This window comes from Medicago truncatula, chromosome 7 (assembly GCF_003473485.1).
Source record: "Medicago truncatula cultivar Jemalong A17 chromosome 7, MtrunA17r5.0-ANR, whole genome shotgun sequence".
NCBI lineage: Eukaryota > Viridiplantae > Streptophyta > Magnoliopsida > Fabales > Fabaceae > Medicago > Medicago truncatula.
This window is the reverse complement of record NC_053048.1, coordinates 25,141,012-25,155,976: the sequence shown is the minus strand read 5'-3', so window position 1 is coordinate 25,155,976 and position 14,965 is coordinate 25,141,012. Positions and strand designations below refer to the sequence as shown.

At 32.6% G+C, this 14,965-nt stretch overlaps 4 protein-coding genes across 4 annotated transcripts; 2 read left to right on the top strand and 2 right to left on the bottom strand.

Moving 5' to 3' along the window:
* Nucleotides 1-612: 612 nt before the first annotated feature.
* On the bottom strand, nucleotides 613-2,822 carry LOC25498172 (60S ribosomal protein L32-1). Its single transcript, XM_024769582.2, has 4 exons — nucleotides 2,710-2,822; nucleotides 1,833-1,929; nucleotides 1,049-1,230; nucleotides 613-961 (listed from the first exon to the last, which is right to left on the bottom strand). Exons 2-4 carry the CDS (start codon nucleotides 1,920-1,922, stop codon nucleotides 832-834), a joined length of 402 nt encoding a protein of 133 aa, XP_024625350.1. The 5' UTR covers nucleotides 1,923-1,929; nucleotides 2,710-2,822; the 3' UTR covers nucleotides 613-831.
* A 1,866-nt stretch (nucleotides 2,823-4,688) lies between these two features.
* On the bottom strand, nucleotides 4,689-7,680 carry LOC25498171 (40S ribosomal protein S6). Its single transcript, XM_013593050.3, has 6 exons — nucleotides 7,539-7,680; nucleotides 7,341-7,405; nucleotides 6,882-6,939; nucleotides 6,681-6,789; nucleotides 5,950-6,222; nucleotides 4,689-5,164 (listed from the first exon to the last, which is right to left on the bottom strand). Exons 1-6 carry the CDS (start codon nucleotides 7,542-7,544, stop codon nucleotides 4,929-4,931), a joined length of 747 nt encoding a protein of 248 aa, XP_013448504.1. The 5' UTR covers nucleotides 7,545-7,680; the 3' UTR covers nucleotides 4,689-4,928.
* Nucleotides 7,681-7,898: 218 nt separating this feature from the next.
* On the top strand, nucleotides 7,899-9,723 carry LOC11435937 (eukaryotic translation initiation factor 3 subunit A). Its single transcript, XM_024769568.2, has 2 exons — nucleotides 7,899-8,623; nucleotides 8,709-9,723. The coding sequence occupies exons 1-2, from the start codon at nucleotides 8,501-8,503 to the stop codon at nucleotides 9,090-9,092; spliced, it is 507 nt and encodes a 168-aa protein (XP_024625336.1). The 5' UTR covers nucleotides 7,899-8,500; the 3' UTR covers nucleotides 9,093-9,723.
* A 968-nt stretch (nucleotides 9,724-10,691) lies between these two features.
* LOC25498170 (uncharacterized) lies at nucleotides 10,692-12,829 on the top strand. Its single transcript, XM_013593049.3, has 2 exons — nucleotides 10,692-11,343; nucleotides 12,313-12,829. Exons 1-2 carry the CDS (start codon nucleotides 10,870-10,872, stop codon nucleotides 12,373-12,375), a joined length of 537 nt encoding a protein of 178 aa, XP_013448503.1. The 5' UTR covers nucleotides 10,692-10,869; the 3' UTR covers nucleotides 12,376-12,829.
* The last annotated feature ends 2,136 nt before the right edge of the window (nucleotides 12,830-14,965 follow it).

Below are 14,965 nucleotides of genomic sequence, written 5' to 3'. Positions count from 1 at the left end.
CTTTTGTGTGCAACGATGGCACACAACAGATTCTTACAATATTCATCAAACATGCAATTTTAGGATTAAAACATTCTTTATATGTGCATCATAGGGCCATCTGTGAACGCCATTTGACAATTTAAGATGCATTTCGTACTTATGAACTATATGCAGAGAAGTTAGAGCACAGATAAAAACATTTGCCAAACTGTATGCAGAGAACTGTATTACAAGAATGTCATACCCACAAATGACAGTGAAAACATCTTCATTTCATAGCCAAACTAACGCAGAAAACCAAGACATAACCATGTCCATGACTGACCTTAGGCATGGTCATCACAAAGAAGCATCGACCATATTACCATTGCAGATCATTCTTCAGTGGAAAAACATTTTTATCCTTCAAAGGCACATGGTTAATAATCAACTTCTTAAACTACATAGTCAATCATCACCAACAGCAAACCCAAAAATGATTATTTTTGTAGGCAAAAAAAGTAATAAATGATATCAAGGGTTAGGTTCTGCCAAAGAATTCATTAGTATGAATGACGGACTAATTTGAAACAGATAGCATTAAACGACAGACACAAATAAAAAACAAGCGGAACAGAAAGCAATCAAAACTGCAATATTTCATCAGAGCTAGAATATAATGAGAGAATTAAGATGACTATTAATCTGAATGTGCCAAAATACTCTAAACAAATTATAACTCAAGTATTCAACACAAAACTCTGGGATTCAAACACAGTAATCCATTAGACAACAATCCTGAGAACAATTGTCTGCCATGTTCATACCATAAACAACAAAAGCAAAAATGATTTGACATTGCAAAAGCAATCACTCGTCTTCTTGACTGCGTAGCCTGGCCAGCTTGTTGGTGACAACAACATCCAACTGTGCTGCACGTTCAACAATGTCCTTCCTTTTCCTGGTTGACACATTGTGTGCGATCTCAGCACAGTATGTCCTGAGGTTTGTTCATGTAAATGTCAGAATATGGCTACTAAGAGACAATGAAAGATTAAGAATCACGATGCAAACTAAAACCAGTTACCTGTTGTGCATCATCAAAAGTTCCAGGTCTTGGACATTGTGCACGACAAACTTCTTGAATCCATTAGGCAAATAGTGGCGGGTCTTCTTGTCTGAGCCGTATCCAATATTGGGCATCAAAGTAACTCCTTTGAATTTTCTCCTAACTCGTGAATCAATACCCTTTGGCCTGCGCCAGCTTTGCTGCATACCACAACAGTGATAAGGTCAGAATATTATAAACACACAGAATCAATGTGCACAAAATATTCAACCAGCATATACACAACAACAAATAATATGGAAGTAAAAAATAACAGATAACAAGTATCAGTAGGAGTAGGTAGGAACATAAGCGATGTTTTTGCATCATAAAATGCACTAGAAAATTGCTACACCACAAAATATGGAAATCACACGGTAACTACAGTCTGTAATTTGTACATTACATTTTCAGCAAAAATAGTTAGGTACATGAGTGTAATAAATGGAAAGCATTTTGATTTAGTCTGTAATTATAACATTCAATCTGCAAGTGTTCGTAGTGTATTACATAGTTAGTTTAAGAAAGCTCAAACATACATGAATCTTTATGATAAAAGCTCAAACATACCACGACCTATCCAACAGTTTTCCAAAACACACTAAATCATTTGATAAAACATAGTTTGCAGATAAAAAAAGTACATCCGGTAAAAATCTCTACCATTTTTTAAAGCTAATCTATTTCTCACAATTTTGCAGATAAAAAAATACATAAAGTGAAAATCTATACCAATTTTGAAAGATAATCTATTCTCACATACCTTCACACATATTTTCCTGTCACTTTGTGGCCTGATGAACCTCTTGACACGCTTCTTCACAATCTTCTTGGTGAGCAATGGAACGGCCATCTTGTCTCTACAAGACACATGAAAAAGTTATATAAGAATACTAATCAATTACATAAAACAAAGGGAGACAGATATAAAAAAATTACATACAAAAAAAAAAAAACACAAAGATCTAAACAGAAAACACTCTTAGGCATATTTTGAGCATATGAATGATAGCTAATACAAATAAATAAGCTTTTATGTATTAACAAAGCTTATTTATTTGCATAAGCTATTTCTCATAAGCACAAAAACAAGCCAACCCAAAACGGCACAACTTATTGGGGGTCCTTAGGAGCATGATAAAAACTAAATAAATAAAAATAAAATCTAAATCCTACACCACATTATTGGGGTACTATGAGCATGATAAAAACTAACAAAATAATCTAAATCCTGCACCATACGATTTCAGAAAATCAAATAAAATTGAAATTCAACAAATAAACAAAATAAACTATTCAAATAAGATATATCAGTTTAAGCTAAACCAGAACTTAACCCTAATTTCGATTACAAAACGTAACACAAAACACAACCTTCATTTCCAAAAAAAAAAAAAAAAGTTCGACCCATGTTTGTATTTCACTCAAAAACGCTGAATCCGAAAAAAAAAAAAAAAAATCTTTAGGTTCATAATTCAGTTCAAAGCTTCACCTTTTATGAAACCAGATCGAGAAAAGAAGAAGAAATTAATAGACAAAAATGGAATCAATCAGAAGCAACGTATAAAGGAAAAATTGTTGTACTGCAAAATCAACATCAAATCAAATGATGAAAGAATATTCATTAGGGTTTTGTATACCTGCTTGAATCGCTGCTTCAGATATGTAAGAAGCAATGAGGCAACTGAAGCTAGGGTTTTGTATTTGGTATATATATGAATTGGGTAGTCATTCTCTGTTGTATCATCCACCGTAAAAATAACGTGGTTACTGAAATAAATGGGCTTAATCTTACCTGGCCCAGATGTATGGACTACATTGATCTCTATCTATTATTCTGAGAGGGTTTCTTTTTAGGGCCCCCACATATTTTTTTAGGCCCCCCAAAATTATAAAATTGTCCTTACTAACACATCTGGTAGTTAACTATCAGAGGTTCATTCTTAAAATTTAAATGTTGTATATTCGGTAGATAACTACATGATGTTAACTTTAAAATTTTGATTTTGTTTTTCTAGTAGATAACTACCGGAAGTTTTTTTTTTTTTAAATTTCGATTTTGTTATTCTTGTAGATAAATATCGTAACTGTCAGAACTAAGACCAAGACTTTTAGCTACAACTCGATAACCACAGTAACCATCACCATTCATATTCACAATCTTTTTAATATAAGGTTTCATAACATTAGGCATCTGATCAATTAGATTTTATTTCATTTTTAGATATGTTGTAGTAAAAAAAAATGTTTTTGAATTTAAAATTCAGTCGAGCATTCGGTTATAGGTTTCTTAGAGACTCCAAGTTTAAGTGACACGATGGATGTTTGAAAAAACAATTCTAGGAAAAGTAAAGAACATATAAATTACAATTAAAAATCATATTTACAAGTGGTATTTACAAACATGGTGATAATGATTCCTAATGCAGAAGGCATCGCTTTAACTAATCCAGGTAAAGCAAGATATGGTGGATTGGTTATGAATTTTGAAGGAAAATTTCAATTTATCTTCTATGGTAGTGTGAGTTTCATGCTCTTATGATTGAGATTAAGCTTTGCTAGGAGGCTGATTGTGAGAAAATGATTTGTTTTTCTGACCTCTTCATGTAGTTTTGCTGGGAGGCTGGTTGTAAGAAACTTGTTTATTCTGACTCTCTTCATGTAGTGCATTTAGTGTCAAAGGAAGTGTCAAGGCTTCATCACTATGCAAACCTCTTGGAGCTCATTCAGATGGGATATTTTCATTCACAATGTTTTTCGAGAAGTAAACTCTTGCCCCGATATACTTGCAAAACTAGGTGCTAAGCTATATGAGTGTCCTTTATTAGGACGTAGTTTTGCTTTGCTTCTTTTTCTTGTTTTTTTTCCTTCTCTCATGTAAACAAAAAAAGTCCCTCTTCAGAATCTTCAGTTATCTTGAAGCATAAATTATCATCTTCGTGGGTTGAATGAGAACACATCATAACCTTTGATAGAATGCATAAATAAAGAAATAGTGATGTCGTCAACCGCTCCTTTAACCTTTGTGACCGTCTGTAAAAATGAACCTATAAGGCAATGCCTCAAATTTTATATGTCAACCAAAAAACACGTTTATTTGCTTCACGATAATATATTTTAGAAGAAAAAAATAATACCCGAATATAATTTTCTTTTTGGTTGGAAAAATTACGTAAACAGTTTTTCTTTCAAAAAAAAAAATGTACAGTTTTATACAATGAAATCGTGTATTAAAAACAGACGAAAAGAAAAGAAAATTACCAAAACAACACATTCTCTAACAAATAGTTGTCCTTCTAAACACTTGATTATAACTTATATCGCTTCCACCAAATTTATATTAAATCTAATTTATTAGAGAGATTAAGATGAACAAGAGCATATTTTATTGAATCCGGAGGACAATAAAAATAGTAAAAATCATTGGTCATGACATAATTTCCACACCTATTCTCTCACCATTTAACAAGTCTAATCTCAATTTCGAGAACAAGGTAAGACATCATATTTGTCCAAAAATCCATTCTATGAAAGTTGTAATGAGTTCCTAAAATCCTAAGTTGTTGTGATTCAGCTTTTTCCACAAAAAAATCACAAGAATCGTAATTGTTGGAGGATATAATGCATAAAAAGTCACTGAGCTATTACTCATAATGCAAAAAAAAGAAAAAGAAATATAACCTATAGGGTAACACATGACATGGATTCATATTTCAAAAAAAATAATCCAGAAGTGATACTACAAGAGAACAATTCAATAACTCGATGCATCGAAACTAGCAAAAACCATTTGTAGTTGTCATGACAGAGCCATTGTAAAATAACAATACCAAAACTGTGGTGATGGTATGACAGCAGCCTAGGCGGTGACAGCTGCCTTAGCACTGGAAATCCTGGATCTCTTTTTTGCTAAACTCTCACTGCGACGCTCTCTCTGCTCCTTCAACCTGGAAGCAAGAAGCTTCTGGTACTCAGCTGCCTCTGATTTTGCCTTGGCGATTCTCTTTTTCTTATCGGCAATCCTTGCTCTCTTTCTTTGGAGTGTAAGAGGAGTCACTAGTCTTTGTATCTTGGGAGCTTTGCTCACCTTTTTCCCTGAAACCAAATAACCAGTACAATTTAGACTATATATCAGAATATGACTGTATCAGTCTAAATTATTTCAATGGCCTGAATAACCAAAACTAGAGTATAGTCTAAAATCAATTTGTTACACAGAATCTTTCAGGTTACGATAGCATATACTCCGGTCACATTTATAAGAAAACAAACAACTTTAGATTCATTAAATAACTAACAAATCTGACCTATACATAGACCGGATGCATTAATTATTCAATAAACCTAAAAAGTTGTTTTTTTTGCTTGTAAATGTGACCGGAGGGAGTATATCTTAAATATACACTACTCGTGGTTTTCATTATGTTGACTGAGCAACATACAGGATATAGTTTCTTAACAGGCATACTTCAACTTGGTGTCTAATCTAACATCAAGGGTACACCATTTCAAAAGAGTCCAAGTACTTTCCAAGTACTAAAATCAATCAACAAAACTAACACAAACTTTCTAATGGCACCTTGGTAAGCCACATGAACCAAATGACACTACTCTAGGAAAAGACATTCTATTAAATATAAATAAGGCCTTCTTACGAATGAATGAATCGATGAATCGATAAAGTAAAAAACTAATTGTTCACATAACTCATAACAGAAGGGGAAAAAATCATGTAATAAATATTGTCACTAGCTTAACAAAAAAAAAACAGAACTGTGCAAACTCTAACTGAATCATATCACATCCACAGATTGATATTTAAAAAAACGAGCAGCCAATGAAACATCTAATAGAAAAATTACAAGGATATGAGATTTTACCATCTTTTGTTGTAAATGTCCTACGGTAGGTGTTGACATACTTCCTCACATCATCATCCTTAGACAGGTTGAAAAGCTTACGGATCTTGGACGCTCTCTTAGGACCTCTCATCCTTGGCTTCTCAACATCGGTCAGTCCGGGTAAATCATTCTCACCCTTCTTCACAATTACCAAGTTCAGAACAGAAAGGTCTGGGCTAACAATACACCCACGAACGGACTTCCTCCTGCGCTCTCCATTACGCCTTCCATGTCCACGAAAGCAAGGAGTTCCTGTTCATGTGAACAATGAAAAACAATGAACGTCTGTTGAGAAGTGGTGACTTCTGACACAAGACAAAGACAACATATAAACAACACTGAATTTATTTTTAATGGAAATAGGTAGGGTATAAAATTGAAACCGATTCAAAAGATATAAGGGTCATGTTAACTTGTGCCCTAGGGGCACAAGTTAAGAAACTAAAAATGGAATTAAAAAGTAACTTTTGTATTGAAAAGACAAAATTTCAAACTTTTAATATATTGAATGTACAATTTCCAAGAAAAAGTTTCTAGGTTTAGTTTCTAAAAAAAATTCCCAAGATATAATAATAATAATAATATAATAATTTATCATCAAATAGGCAATCTACATAAAGAATAATTTACACCACCTACAGTCAACAATATACCGTTAAAAATTTAAGCAATCCTAAAAATTACACTGACAGGCTACACAAAAGGCTTACCCCTGTGAAGCAACAGACGAACACGGCCAGGGGTCAGGACTCCCTGCTTCATTGGAAATCCTTGTTTGTCACAACCTCCGGTGATTTTAAAAACGTATCCTTTAAATTCCTGTTAGCACCAGCGATATAATGGCAAATGTCAATCATATATTCTATACAAATTCGAAGCAGAAATTTGAAGTTTCGAGCTAACGAGCATACCTCACCAAGAGCATCCCCATTGACCTCTTGTGAAATCCTCTTGTCCCAAAATGCTCGTCTACAAATTCAAGTCAGGAATATTATTTCTATGAATCTGAACATGGTGCAATCCAACCAATATTAATATATCATCACACAATAACTAATATTTATATCACAAAAAACAATTTTGAAATGTGTTTGTAAGAATCAACTTGTTATTCAACTCTGTAGCACCGTCCACGCACAACAACTCATGTATTTCAATCAATTAATTCATTTTCTAAAATTATTAACAATATCGGTATAATGTATGTGTGTAGTAAATCTAAATTGTCTACACTTTAACAAGTACACCCTTAACTCTTATACTATTCAATTTTGATGTTAAAGTACAAATTTAAAATATTTTTGGGAAAAAATATTAAAATTATTTAGGTGCAACAAAATGAATTGAAAATGAATGGGTGAAGAAATTACAGTTTCTGATCGTCGTCAATCTCAAGCTTCTTCTGGCATCCAGTGGTAGGATTCGCAACGTTGAACTGAAAAAATCAAAATAAGAAATTGCAAACAAAAATTCAGCAACGAACACAAAAAAAATAATAATAGAGAAATCGAAAATAAGCGAGTAGAAAAAGAAAAGCAACGAGAATTATGGTTACGGTGGAAGAGAACCTTCATATTGCAATCTTCTTCAACAACCGCCGCGTCGGAGTGTCTCGAAGAGTGATCAGAATGCTGAAGACATGCGCACGGTAAGAAGAAAAAGAAAACTAGGGTTATAGTAACAGCGAAGTTGGTGTGATTCTTGGGCCTAATTATGGGCTTATCTATTTGGGCTCAATCTGGTTAACGTCCAACCCGATAACTACCTAAAGTTTAAATTTTCTTCATACACCCCCACATAAATATTGCAAAACACTATATTTAAATATACAAGTAGGAAACAGTGTCTCGGTGAACGTAGCTCTGCTCGGAAATGTGTTTGGAAACACTCAAATTTTATGTTCTTCGGAAATCTTTTGATAAGTTTATCGGTAAAAATTATTCAAATTTTTAAGAGTTTCAGATTTTTTTTTTTTATTTTTTTTAGAGATTGTTTGGAAATAATTAAACTGATGAAAGTGGACTCATCGTGTATATATTCCACGTCAACTAGAAGTTCTGGAAAACTCATGTAAAGATAAGCGAGCTACAAATGAACAACATTATTGATTTATTTCAATGGAATTGTTGATCATCTTTTGCATAAGTTTTCCAGAAACATAACAATAGAAAGAATTGGGGTAGCACACTTGGAAAGATGGTTAAGTCTGGATTTAAGTTGTTTGAGCATGTTATTTGAGGAATGCACGGGTTTGTTGATCAATCTTGGTTCTGCAGAATTATTATTCACAACATGGAAATAATTAGTTGTTTTGTTTTCACCATTATGAAATACATAGGATAAGTTGTTTACGTAAGCTTTTGTCGTGGTTTAGGTTACATTTTATAGTTGTTTACATTAACTCCGGATGTGAAATTTTAATCTATTGGAGTACTCCTCGTCTTGCCAATTGTTATGACATTTTCTTGGTTTTTATCGGAGTCTTGAGGCTGATGGTTTAAGGGATAACTTGGCCAGTTTTACTGAACAAATGAATAAGGCAAAGCAAATGATATGTCCTCCTGATAGGAAACAATCAAAACTTGGAGCCTTGCTTTCATCTTTGTCAGAGGTTGTGGCCGAAGAACGTAAAAAGCTCCTTGCTCCTGAAATGGTATAATCCTTTCAAATAATATTCACATGGCAACTATGATTTAATGACTTTTCAAATGACTAAACTTTCCATTGGATGTTTCAAGGAACAAGCGGAGGAATCAAAGAGGTTAAGAGTGCAACAAATTACTGAAGGGGCAGAAGAGATGCGGCTTACAGCTGCGCTTGAGCAGAGGAGGAATCAAAGGATCTGTAGGGAAATAACGGAAAGAGACTACAAACAAACTCAGGTTTCACTTCAGGAAGCAAAGAAGCCTTTTAAGAGACAAATGGAGAAGATACTGAAAAAATTAATTAAAACCATTGATTTTTTGGAAAGAGCAAAGAGAGGAAAGTCTGCTCCGCTTATCGAAGCAGCATATCAACAATGCCTAATGGAAGAGAGGATTCTTCACGACCGTGAGCAACAAATTTGTTTATATGTGTACTTATGTCGAATTTCGCTATTCTTTTTTTTCTATTGGAAATAGTTGAATTTTTCCATATTTTTCATCTCATTTTGTATCTGAAACAGTTGTAACTATCTTTTAAGCAGTTTTTGTCTTGTACTAGCTGTGTTAGACCAGCTTGATGCTGCAAGAGGTTTAACTGAGCAAACAGCGTCATGCTCGAGATCTCAATGAGAATAAGTGGCTTAGTCGTATAGTTGGGAATTTAGTATCAAATTCTTGGGCCACTCTTCTATCGCTCTATGTCTTAGTCATCGTCAGTAACGACGACTGTTAACAAATCATGTTATTTGTCATCATATTAGTAAAAGTATTAAACCAGCTGTGATGCCTTATGAGCCTCCTGCCTGTTCGGTGGAGTCTGCTCCTGCAGCAGCAGCAGCGTTGGCAGCCCCAGCTCCAGGGAAATACGTTCCAAGCTCTGACTTAAGAGGAGCTGAAACCACTAGGAGGAGCTGCTACACAAGGAACAGGTAGGAGCTGAAACTACTACTGTTTATGTATATTCGCCTCTTACCTTAAAAAATTACAGTGCATAGAATCAAATTGTGGAATTGATTCAGAATAATACCTTGTACATTTGCCTATATTTCAATCTGCAAAATCTTTACATGAATAAATACCATATATAATTCTCATCATGAATACAAAACTATTAAAATTATTAATGTGCATACTATAAATGATTATTATAGGGAAATTTTTAGTTCTTAATATAATTGCTAGTGCTAGTGCTAGGGAAATTTTTATTAAGATATTTATTTATTTAGTTTATAACTTCAATTTCTTCTTTAACAAGTTTATAAATCGATAAATTGGATTGCAGGTCATATTAGAAATTTTTATTTAAGAGACTTAATCAAATAACTTAAGTAAATAAGGCCTTGTAGTACTTAATTAGTACCTGGACTGATAGCTTAATTGCTGAAAACATTTTTTTTGTTGATAAAATTGTATAAATTCTTACGGATAAACAACTATTATAATCAAATAGAGATTTTTTTTAGGAATACTATTACAATCAAAGAGGGTTTTATAAGTTAAAAATAAGACATGAAAATAAAAATCATTCAAATGTATGCTATACGCTAAAAAAATATAATCAAATACAATAATTTAAACATACTATTAAGTGCAATAGAAAAACAGACAAACGAACACGTTAATGCTCATCTTATTGTTGGTAGTTATATAATAATTAGATTCATCATATATATTACCCAAAAACATTTGTATGAAATAGTAAAAAAAATCTTTTTGAGTTCAACTAAATGTTACAAATTCAAATTCAAGTTCAACTCCGAAAATACAATAATGTTAAATCTCTTTAAAAAAAACTTTTACTTATTATGATTCATAGTAGACTCGAAGGATTAGTCGGAGAATCTTCGGTTAAAAAATTCCTCTATTTTAATCATCTATAATTGAAAATATGAATAAAATACTTTACTAAATTTTGACATTTTGTACAACAAAATGATTTCCCTATAAAACAAAAAAGATTTAAAAAAACATAAAAACCAAAAAATATCTAAAATTTACCATTAAAAAACACAAAAAGAGGCCCACACACCAATCACTGGTCACCACCAAATACCAATAATTGATCATTCTTTGCCTAATCCCTTCTGTATTCAAGCTGTCAACCCTCTCTCTCTCTCTCTCTCTCCTTTCTCACCAATCCCAAAACCCATTTCTTCACTCTTCAATCTCTCTCTATTCCTCAATCTTCAACCATCACAACCAAAACATTAAAACTCTCAAACATAAACTAAACCAAAACCAAAAACAAAAAAACATGAGAAAAAACATGTTTTCCTTCGCTTACATAACAACCATTCAATTTTTTCTAATTCTTTCATTTTCAACCCTTTCTTCTTCAACAAGTTCCAATGCAACATCCATCTACGAGGTTCTATTCAACCATGGTCTTCCAATGGGAATTTTCCCAAAGGGTGTAAACGAGTTCAACGTTGGTGAAGATGGTAAATTCTGGGTACATTTAGATCAAGCATGTAACGCAAAGTTTGAGAATGAATTGCATTATGATCGAAACGTTTCTGGGTCATTGAGTTATGGAAAGATCGATGCTTTGACCGGTTTAGAAGCTCAAGATCTTTTCCTTTGGTTCCCTGTTATGAGTATTCGTGTCGATGTTCCTAGCTCTGGTTTGATTTACTTTGATGTTGGTGCTGCTTATAAACAATTCTCTTTGTCCCTTTTTGAAACTCCTCCTGAATGTGTCGCTGTTCGTACCGATGATGATTCCAAGGTTCGCCTTTTTTTCTTTCGAATAAAGATCCATTTTGGTCCCTCACAGTTTCCTGACGGCCCAATTCTGACATTTTTTAAGTTAGTACCTGAATTGGGTCGTTAGGAAATTGTAAAGGACCTAATTGTTTTGTTTCTGGTTTTGTGTTTGATTTATGATTAGTTTGTTTTATGTTATGTTGTGTTGTCAATGTTGTATAGGAAGAATTGGGAAAAGGGTTGATTGGGATACTTGTCATGGTCAATTTCAATTGTTGTATTTGTGTTTGTGATTGTGATTTTGTTTGGTGGAGGGTCTTGTTTGTTCTTATAGATCACTTTTATCATATGTTGTTTGGTGAGTTGAAATTTGAAAAGTTTTGATTTTTTTAGGAAAAAATAAAAGTAATTATACTTTTCTTGTGTTGTCAATTGTCATGCTATCAAGGAATTGTAAGGTTTTTGATGCATAGGAAAACTTTTTTGTTTCTGCTTTGGTTTTTTATTGGATAACTTTAACGGTTTTGCTTTAGTTTGGTGTATGGTCATGTAGTCTTTGTTGTTTCTAATAACAATCATTCTTTTATTGACTAATAACCTATGCACATGGAGAATAGAATGATTGATTCAAGTGTTTTTTTTATCATGTTTATATCTTTTTTGCATCTGTATTTATTGTCATGCTTTGATGGTTATCCTTTTGACTTTTGATACAATGATTGAATGGAATGAATTTGTGGCTTAAATTTGAATCCTGTTTTGTTCTGTTATAATTCATGGTTGTGATGAGGTTCCTTCATCAGTTTCTTGTATGATGGATTGAGTTTTTTTTGTGCCTCTTGCTTTTTCATGTATCTTAATGGTTGATGATGATTTCTATTGTGTAGCATAATGTAAATAGTTTACCTTCAAATCGCAAGCGTCTTATGCATCGCTGTTCTTGTTTAAAAAGTGAGATTAAGCAAGTATTTTGTATTTTTTTCGTACGCAGGGTCAATCGGGAAGGCTCCGCTATAAACTAGATCAAGAACCTTCTGGAAGAGATGTTCTATAGATGAAAGCAGGAAAGGGTGAAGTTTTTGTGTAGTAAAATCGCCATGGGTTCTCCAATCAGAATGTATTCATTCGGGGAGTATAAATTAATAGGTCCAATGATTCGGTCCTATTGTTGTCGTTTGTGTTATCTCAGCGTATAGTGCAGAATTTAGTGTAGTAGAGGCAGCCACTGTGTATTTGAAAGGGAAGCAACGACCAGAATCTGTTTTGCATTGGAAAGATGGAGCAAGAATAGAGCATTTTGTTGAAATGGATTCAGGTGACAAGTTTGCAAAGATTTTGTTGTATGTTGTATCATAAGAATGTATCCGGGGGTGTTGTTCAGTTGAATCGAAGTTGTTATATCAGTTTAAAATAGAAAGAATACTTTTGATATGAAAATTCATGATTATTATTTATATGTTTTCTTTTGCTGAATAAAATTTATGCAACTCCTTCATGATTACTTGTTACTATCACTGTCTTTTGTCCTTGATATGCAACTCTATATGCTCTGGTATAACCATGGATTCATATTTTGCTCTGGTTTTGAATAAAGTTATCCATTTCATATTTTTATGATGGATTTTTTGTAGTCAAAATACCACAGTCATTGTCAATTAATACAGTTAATGAAGATTGGAATGGTATTTTATACTCTTATTTGCAATGTTTAACATATAAACCGTCTAATCTTCATCCAATGGCTATATTTTATTGAATACATGGTATTGTGATGGCAGGCAATTTGAGTCCAAGATTGTTATGATGTTCTGCTACTTGATTCCTGGTGCACTACTAGTATAGTATGACATGCATTGTACTTTTCATTGTTCATGTTCAAAATTATAACTTATTGTTTTCTTCTTGTTTGTTTGCGAAAAATTAACTTGATAACTTGTGGTTTTCTATAGTTTTCAATGTTTACAAAACTGAATCAGACATTGAACTGGCAAATTTTTCGGATCATGATTCATTTGTTTTGAAACGGTTTAACCAAGATGAAATTATGATCCAGAAACTCAAATAATCGAACCATAGACAATGCCGATTCACCGGCCAATTGGTTCAATTGTCTGGTTCGATTTTTAAAACATTTATCGGCTAATTGAAGTTTGAACAAGTATTTTGAGTAACATGGCCAGTTGTTTCCACCTGGCTATATCAATCTGAAATGAATGGAGTGGAAAAACATACCTTTCTACATAGGCTGGATTTTGACTTTCTCAAACATGAAGTGAGCTATAATGTCAAAAAAAGCCTTAAAGTCTCCAAATATGATTCTTATTTTGTATTACGTGGACAAAAGGTTGTAAGAAAATACTATCTCTAAAGCTGTCATGTTCTCTAACAGTGGAAGTACAGCACCATTTTATTGGTGATGCTTATCCAATTGCATTCAATAGGATAACCACGTTGAAATATTTGATTGAGACAAAATAGAAACAAAAAGATACACTATTCTTCAAATTGATAACTTATTTTATTTCAAAAGTATATAAAAGGAAAAATGTTTTTTTTTTGGACGGGTTTGAACCCAAATTTTGCATATATTATTCATTATTCCTATTCCTATCAACTGAGTTAAGTTTGCGAGAACAAATGCAAAATGTTTTGATAGTTGAATTGAAAATAGAATAATAATTCAGTTTTATAATTTTAATATTAGAATAAAGATTTATCTTAATCCCTCATAATTTTTCAGTGATCAAATTTAATCCATCAAAAAAAATAATTGCGACTCATATTTAATTATTTGAGTGTTGACATGTCATGTTAAAGGAATGATGTGTCGGTTACAATTACCAAGTTGGAAGAAATAGCTGACATAAAAAAAAAAAAATCTGGTCAAATTAGTCCCTCCTACATTTTTATTTTATTTTGAATTGTATTTTTTGGACATACAATAAATTAAATTATTTCCAATAGAAAAGTAGAAATGCAAAATCCAAGATCAGAAGTACACAAGTATACATATCGCAATCCTCTTCCACTAGGCATTGTTGCTATGCAGCTTGGATAAGCATCATTTGTATGTGATATCATACACCTCGAATCAATTATTGACGTCATCTAGAAAGCCTACAATTTACTAGAGTTTGTTTTTTTTTTACCTAATTTAACATTACATATAGAATCCTTAAAGTGAATACAAAGGAAAATATGACAAATTTCTACAAAAATAGAAAAGTGAAAAACAATGAGTAGAGAGAGAGAGAGAGAGAGATGGATGGATATAAGAGAAAATGGACAAACAATAGGGTAGTAATGTTAAATATTGGTTGTGCAATTTAAAAAGCCCTACAATATTTGGTTTCCTTGTAAGGTGTTAAAGTTGTGAATTTTGGCCGGTCTTTATTTAATCTATAATCCACCTATCCATTAATATTATCTAAATCATTATCAAGCTTTTATATGTTTGGTTCCATTTTATAAGGGTTAGAATTGATGTGTATAGAATTGACTTTGGAACAAAATACGGAGTGACATAATAAATGAGGAGTAGAAAAGTCTATTAAGAACTAAATAGACCATAAAAATTGTGATTAGAGATTTTCTAATGAATAGGGCCAAAATAATCTTCAAAGATTTTCTTATAATAAGGATTA